Source organism: Habropoda laboriosa, unplaced genomic scaffold, assembly GCF_001263275.1.
Source record: "Habropoda laboriosa isolate 0110345459 unplaced genomic scaffold, ASM126327v1 scaffold134, whole genome shotgun sequence".
Taxonomy (NCBI): domain Eukaryota; kingdom Metazoa; phylum Arthropoda; class Insecta; order Hymenoptera; family Apidae; genus Habropoda; species Habropoda laboriosa.
The window spans coordinates 235,805-244,139 of NW_017100266.1; the positions used below are offsets into that span (position 1 = coordinate 235,805).

At 37.5% G+C, this 8,335-nt stretch overlaps 1 protein-coding gene across 1 annotated transcript in view; it reads left to right on the plus strand.

Annotated features, from left to right (window-relative positions):
* The window catches only part of LOC108573285 (pancreatic lipase-related protein 2-like), a 20,259-nt gene extending 14,687 nt beyond the window's left edge, over positions 1 to 5,572 (plus strand). The window contains exons 5-8 of the mRNA XM_017935682.1: positions 1 to 211; positions 1,744 to 1,977; positions 3,150 to 3,477; positions 5,144 to 5,572. The exon at positions 1 to 211 is cut by the window's left edge and continues 3 nt beyond it. Coding sequence (XP_017791171.1) covers positions 1 to 211; positions 1,744 to 1,977; positions 3,150 to 3,477; positions 5,144 to 5,276 — 906 coding nt within the window. The 3' untranslated portion in view covers positions 5,277 to 5,572. The remainder of the gene's footprint in view (positions 212 to 1,743; positions 1,978 to 3,149; positions 3,478 to 5,143) is intronic.
* Positions 5,573 to 8,335: the final 2,763 nt, after the last annotated feature.

Below are 8,335 nucleotides of genomic sequence, written 5' to 3' on the forward strand. Positions count from 1 at the left end.
AACACGTCTACCATGGTTCGTCTCGATCCAACGGATGCCACGTTCGTCACGGCGATTCACACCGATTGCAATCCTTTTATCAGCGGCGGCCTCGGTATCACTCAACCCGTTGCGCATATCGATTTCTATCCAAACGGCGGCCGCAATCAGCCTGGCTGCAACGAGGGTGTTCTAAATTTCATTACCTTGGAACGAGGCAGCTTCTTTCACGGTGAGCTTTCTTTTTCTTCTTTCTGTTTCGTAATTTATTTCAGTGGTAGCGTTCGTCGTGCCAGAGAGAGTTCTCCGTAGAAACGATTACGGAAGGTTAAAAGTTCATATTGACTTGAAATTAATTATGTTGTATTCCGCGGCTCGCGATTCCTTGCGTTGGTTTATTATATTCAATAGGTACGCGGTAGGAGAGCCTGACGGAAACTGGGGCGAAATAAGGGAGCTGTTCTGCGCGTAGTACTATTCGACTTTATTAGACAGTTCGGTGACGTTCGGTGCGTGAAGACCACTAGACAAAAATCTGCCGTTTCGACGGAAAAGGTTTCTAGATATAGGTTCGGTAAGTACGAGAGTAAGGGTTGGTCTCAGAGGTGAATGTAGGGAGAGGCGGTGAGGTCTAGGTTCAGCGATGAGTAAAGGATGATGTGGAGGTCTAGGTTTCGGGGTGACTAACGTTAGGATGATGCGGATTTGTTTACAGTTAAGGAAAGGAGGCTGGATGACTAAAAACTAATGAAAGATAGGAGAGAGGTATACGACAATTATAAAATTAATCGATAGGAGTAAGTAATGCTTTATGATAATTTGTGAATTTGTAAGACACTTTGTGTACGTTTGTAATGCTTTGCACCGAGTGTTATTGTTATATTAGTATTAATAGTTACGTTAAGTATTGTTGTCGTAACTTTCAACGTAAGTATCGATAATACCAATGCAATATTTATTAATGCTTTATTGCACGTTACATTAAGTATTATTACGAGGAATCAGGATTGAGCAGGTAGCAAGTGGGAGACGAGATGAAAAGGCCGGAACACGGCTTGAGAAGTTGAGAAAGAAGAGAAAAGAAAGAAGAGAGCGTAACTAAGAGCACCAGAGAGAAGCTAATTAAAATTACGAAAATTTTAGAGAATAGGAAAAGGTGCGATCTACAGGAAAATAATAGAGTAGGGTAGAGTATAGTCTGTGAAAATAGGATAATGTGAACCAAAGTCTAATTAGCTACAAGGCTGAATAAAACATAGGGGGAGTTCCCCTAGCGCCGGACGCTTAAGGTTTTTCTTAAATAAATCTCTCTACCTGTGCACACGCGACTGAAACGCGTAGAAAACTTATTTTCATTCCTTTTGTCTCCTCTAGGAGATACGCAGAATAACGGCTCGGTAGCGTTTCAATTATAGATATTAGGTGCCGTCCGGCGTTAAGGGAACTCCTTATATATATTATGTAGCATTATTTTTAGTATTATTATTATTACATAAATTTTGAATAAGAGTGCAATTGTGCAAAGTATTTACCTACCCAAAATGGAAATTCTGAAAGAAGACAGAAGTCCGTGAAAAAATCAATGTTTTCGTTAAAATTACCTGAAGACGATCTTAGTGAATGGTAAATCGAATAATTTTCTATAAAATTTAAATATACAACTTCTCTGATATAGAAGTAATCTCTCATAAGATATAGGTAATAAAGGAATATGATTAAATTTTGGTATAAATAATTTGAACCGGTAAAAATGATTGATTTCAGGAATAAAAAGGTTCCTCGGCTGCAATCATATACGCAGTTACGAATACTTTCTGGAAAGTATCAACACGAAGTGTCCATTTTTGGCGGTTCCTTGCTCCTCTTGGGACAAGTTTCAAGAGGGTAGCTGCTTCGATTGCGTGAACCAATACTGTCCAAGGTTCGGACTGGATGCTCAACCTGGAAATTACCACGCTGCCGTTTATCTGATAACGGGGTCGGGCAAGCCATTTTGCAGTTAGTACACGTTAATTCGTATTCCTAGTATTTAACCCTAGTGCGTTCTTTCGTTCTTGCACACTTGAGGTTTTTGGGTCTTTTTTGACCCAAGGGTCTCAGGTGTAACAATTTTTGTTACCAGCACGCCGTATGAACTTAGGTAATGAACTTTCGATGTAATGTTAAGGGAACATCAATTTGATAACAGCAAAAGTAATTAAAAAGATAAGACGATGGGTCAAAAAAGACCCGAGGACCGCTCTAGGGTTAACCTCGTTAACCCCTTAACCTATGATTTCTTTTTCGACTGTGCATCTAAGTGTCAGCCATTCACTGTTTCAATACTGTATCAAGTAACAAGAGCTGATCTGTTACAGAGTAATTACATTTAGTAATTCCCAGTCTTACAAATTGAAACGAAAGTTAGGATTACGTTGAATTTTTCTTTCTAATGTAACCATTTTTGTCACATTAGGACCAGGAACTCTGCCACGAGTCTGACTCGTTGTTATAGGTTAAAGGGTTAAAACTAACATAAATGTAGTACTAACCTTCTTACGCTCTTTTTTTCCAAATTTGACGCGTGTCCGTAGAGATAGGGACCTACTAGGGTGGACTGAAAAGTTCACGGCCTAAGTATGAAGGATTGCAGCTAAGTGCTTGTAATTTTTACCGAATAATATGTAATTAATTGTGCACTAATGTATACAGTTTCGTATCTCTGTCGTCATTTTTCTCCCTTTTAGAGCTAGTGAAGTAGAGGTATTTGCAGTAGATGAAGTAGAGACGGACAAAATTAGAAAACGAACAGCGATCCAATACCTGAAGATAAAGGACCTCGCTTCAAAGAACATTCAAGGACCTTGCAAAAATTATTCGAAATTCTTGCGAAAATCATTCAAGGTCCTTGCGGTGATGTCCTTTGTCACCAGGTACTGGATCATTCCTCGCTTCTATTCGTCTCTTCTCCGTCGCTGTAAACACCCCTACTTCACCAGCTGTAAAAGAGAGCCACGAAACTTCGTACGTCGGTACACAAATGATCACAGATTACACCGTAAAAATTGCAAGCACCTAGCAGCATAGGCCGCGAACTTTTCAATCCGCCCTCGTATATAAGAAATGTCCGTAAAACTAGTGTTAAACAAAACAGAGAATGTTCTTTCACAATTTACTTTTTTTTCCTGTAGAAGGCCACTACAAGGTGACCATCAACATCTCGAAAACGAACGAGAGCCTGGACCACGGTGGCGAGGTTGGCACGTTCGTGATCAAAGTGTTGGGCAAAGACGAGAAAGAGACAGAGAAGATGCCTCTCAGTCTTCATTCCAAGTACTACGAACCAGGTAGTACGCATACGGTGATATTAGCAGGCGACGTGGTGGGCAAACCGGAAGCAGTCGAAATCTCGTGGGAATATCGAGCCTCCGTTTTCAATCCGCTCACGTGGAGGCTCTTGCACACGCCGCGCGTTTACATCGACTCGTTGAGAGTGGACAGTTTGGAGGCCTCTCATGGGTATGTATACAGCGTTGAGATGATTTCGACGTGATCTTCGGGATAAGAGAATTTCAAACAGATCTGAGCGTAATTTGAGGAAAGTGATGTCACGCGAGAGAACACAGGACGAAGAACAAGACAGAGTGTTCTAATCCGAGAATACAGGGGAGAGTTGGTGAAATCGTGAAATTAGACGTTTAACTCTTTGAAGCACAGAATTTTAAGACAAAAACAGACTCTTGTTGCACAGGAGTTTTATTTTAAAAAAAATGTAGAACTTAGAAAGAAAAAACGTTGAGATAATTAATTATTAGGTGGGACGTAAATAATCTCACCATGAAATTTGTGAAAACAGGTTAAATTAGATTAGTTTTGTTTTCTTAATGTTCCAAAGTGGGACGAAGAATATCCCACTGTGCATATGTAAGTACTAAAAAAGGTGGGACACTTTTTACCCCACTATGCCCCAAAGTGTTAAGTGGTGTTTACTGAAATTAATACAAAAATCACTTGTATTTTTCATTCGATGCTAATTTGTTAACACGTTAATATTTTTTATAACGATTCAATATTTTCTGATATTCTATTAATAACAGTAATCAATTAACAATATTACTGTCACTTATAGTTTTCATTCGATACTAATTTGTTAACACGTGAATAGCTTTTCGAACGATTCAGTATTTTCCGATATTTTATTAATATTTACAACTTGACAATGTTATTAATGTTTAGTACTCCATCTTATTTCAATGTGTATAATATTTCCAAACGACAGAATACCGAGAATTATCCGCCTGTTTGCTAAAAACTAAACTGACATATTATTTTTATGGTGGTGAAGTCTGAAGCATGGTAGTTTTACAAAATTGAATAGTTCAATTATAAATTCTTATTCTTTTCACGTTTGCAAGGTTCTATTGTCCAGTGACTATTTTTTAATATATTCGTTCATGATAGAAGTTCAAATGAGGGATTCAGGAAGGATAGTTTCACCGTCACGTGATTACTAATTATCGCTTAATTAATTTCACGAATCTGATAAGTTATTCTGTACGAAGAATCTCTGACGGAATGCAAAATTATTAGAACTAATTGTATTACTCTTTAATCTCTATACAAATTAGCTGCAATTAATGTTACACCTAATTCCTATAAACGCGTGAAACAAATAAAAATTGAATTAACTTCGTCGCGAGATTCGCAGTGAATCGATGAATTTAGAAAAATATTCAAACTGCGCTCTAAGCTGTAAAAATATTCAATCACATCGAGCCTTTCATTTTTTCCGACATTTTTTTACAATTTACTAACTTTCTAATTCTCATAAACGCGTGAAACGACGAAAAATTGAATGAACTTTCTCATAAAACTCGTAATGAATTCAAAATAACTACGAATCGTAATAAATAAAAGGAACATTCCGTCTGATTTAGCCTTCAATTAGCAATATCGGCGAATTACAATAATACGCAGAACATTTTACTCAGCTTTCGTTTAACCTTCAATTAAAGATAATTACGATTTGTAATAAATCAGAAAAATATTTCGTCCAATTCAGCCTTCGTTTAGCCTTCAATTAAACGTAATTACGATTAGTAATGAATAAAACAAAAACAAAAATTCTACGCAACTTAACCTACATTCTTTCTAACAATTTCTCAACGTTCTCTGTCCAATTTAGCATAACCGTGTGCCCGGACGCAACCAAGACTTTAAGCGCCAACGAGCCGAAGATTTTAACGACGTTCAACTGTCAGAGCTCTAACAAGAAATCCCTCGTGAAAACCATCATGAAAAAAGGTCTTTCAGCGTGAAATTTGCACCGACGAAATTACCAGAAAATTACCATTTCACACAACTCATTAACAAGAACCAAAAAAAAAAAAAGGAAAAAGAATCAAAATCTCGAATTTATTTAAGCGCCGATTAGTTTCGTAAGAATTATCGTAGAGTTAAATAATTGTTAATTTAAATATCTAGTTTTATATCGTTACGAAGATAGTTTAACACATTGAGCGCCGGCGACCTAAGAGACATTTAAAGCCTGAGCGCCGGCAACGTATCGGCCACTTAAAGCCCAAACGCCGGCCTCATTCGCTTGTTTCTGATCAATGAGTAGCCAAAAAAAATATTCAAAACATTGTACATTTTCGTAAAATAGTACGTTTTAATTGCATATTCGTCATATACAATTTAACGTAAATGAAAAATAGACACCCATACCAGCAAGAAAAATTCCACATCATCGTGGGGCCGGCGCTCAAGCGATAGACCCAGAAATCCGCATTATCGCGGGGCCGGCGCTCAGGCGATAGACCCAGAAATCCGCATTATCACGGGGCCGGCGCTCAATGTGTTAAGGGAGCCCCGAAAAAGGCACGAGGCTTTTCGTCGTAGACTTCCTTTCTACGTGCATCGTATACATTTTAAGATTAGTTTAAGCGTTATCGGTTAAATGAATAAATATATCTTTGTTACCCACTGGGCGTCAGAAATCCGCATTATCGCGGGACCGGCGCTCAAGCGATAGACCCAGAAATCCGCATTATCGCGGGGCCCGGCGCTCAGGCGATAGACCCAGAAATCCGCGTTTTCACGGGGCCGGCGCTCAGTGTGTTAAGATACTTTCCAGTTCGACTGAAATGTGTATCGAATTAATTGCGTGCAATTGAAGGGTGCAGGGGAAAAGCAAACGGAGTCGAAAAAATTCATCGCATCGTTTTCACATATGATTTAAATATGGAAATAATTCAACAAATTGAAATATGAAAAATTGTGAAAGAAAACAATCAGTTATTGAAATCGATGAAATTACTGAAAATTTAAGAAACCCTGGATACAGTCGAACGATTGTTCAATTGAGTAATTAATTGCGCAAGTAAAATTATTTACTTTATATTACAATAATAATTAGAAAAATTACAATGAACCTAAACTAACCCCCCCTTACGATAATTTATCAACTTTCTAATTCCCATAAACACATAAAACAGCCGAAAAATAATTGAAGTTCTAAGTCAGTTTTAATTAAGTTTAATTAAGGTCTGAGTTAATTTTAATTAAGCAAGCTATCAAACCGACGTTTCACATACAAAAGTAGGATAATTTTTTTAAAATTCTCATTTCTCGACTCTGTTTCGACTTTTTTTCTGCATCTTTTAATTGATAAATGAGCCATTCCCTCCCCTACAATTTGCTCGTTGCTCGACTATTTTTTATTTTTATTTTAACATAATAAATACACCATTTTTTTATAATACCGTGTGATCGTTATTTTCCAAGCGTAATCCATCGAGATAATGAACGTCTAATGACAAGGAAGATTTATATTACGAGAGAAATTATGTTGGAAAGCGAGGCTATTTGGTATCGATAAGCGAGAGGTACAAATTGTATCTCTTAAATCATAGAACTTCGCTAATGTACCAAATGTACAATGATTCTTTAGTCTCTGCTTCTGAATTTTTTGCTCAATTTTTACCCTTTCGCTTTCTTTCGTTGCTCTGATCGAATTCACTTTCTATACACCTAGCTCCACTTCACTTTCAAATTCAACGAAATTTTGTTACACCGGAAAAGTTTCTTTCAAATAAGATTAAGCACTATTTTGATATACTTATGTTTGAAAAAAAAGAAAAATTTTTCTAAACGATACAACTGTTTAAAATGAGTAACAGAAGCGATAATGCTAGTTGCGCGATGTGAATTGGCCTGATTTTCACGTTTCAGAGTAAAAATGAATTACTATGCAGAATTAGCAAATTTATTACACCGAGGGAGTATAATTTTTGGCTAACTTTATTTTGCTGAATTAACGATACAAAAATTCGTAATTATCAGGTTACACAACATTTTTAACAATATTTATATTCTTTTACTTCAAAGAGAGGAAAAGAAGTACGCGTGATTAGAATACGGACGAGGAAGGAGGATGATTTCTTCGAGCGGAAAAACGCGACCTTTCCGAATGGAACAAGTGTTTTCCGCAGACTGTCTTTGTCTCTTGGACTGGAATAATAACGGCGGTTTCGCTGGCGTACCAATGGCGGAGGCGCGCTTCCTTTCACTGTCATTATGCACGCGTGCTTCTTTCACCTTGGCGGCCGCTTTCATGTGTCGTGAGTAAATCACTGTTTGGAGATCGCCAACCCCATGATTTGCAAACCTAACCTCACCTGTGTCTTGGGTTATGGAATCCCTCTTAACCGCTCCCCACGTGTATTTATGTACACGGTGGCCCAATTTTTCCCGATCAAACAGGGTGTCGTGTAACTGGCGGTAGAAGTGGGCTGGTAATAATTCTACGTGAAAAACTGAATCGAAAATATACAATAACATTTTTTTTATACGAGGCTTTGTTTTCGAGAAAATTCAATTTAAAAATTCGCTACAAGCGGCGTTAAGGAGTTGTTGAAATTGGCGCCCTCGGATCGGATTTTCAAACCCGATTTTCCCAAAAACTAAGTCTTCGATGGAAAAATTTTATTTCACGTTTATTGTTTATTTTTGCGCGAGGAATCACCTTCTGCTCGCTTGCACATTACCTTCGGTCGTACCCTATATATACAGTTGCGATCGTTAATTTCCGGCCACGTTTGGAACAGTGTAACTTTTTTGAAATTAGACAAAATGACTTGAATTTTTTTGAGAAGTTAGAAGGATTAGTTTACTAGATAACGTGTACTAGAAATTTTGAAAAAATTGCAGTTTGTGGGAATCGCGAAGAAAATTGTAAAGGTCACTGTTTACAACTGTTTTATCTGGGTTTGTTGTGAAAATTTGAAACATACGTTCTATAGATCTATGTCAATTACATACAGGCTGAAAATTTCATCGAAATCAGTGGATGGAGAAACAAGCGACAGGCATCGAA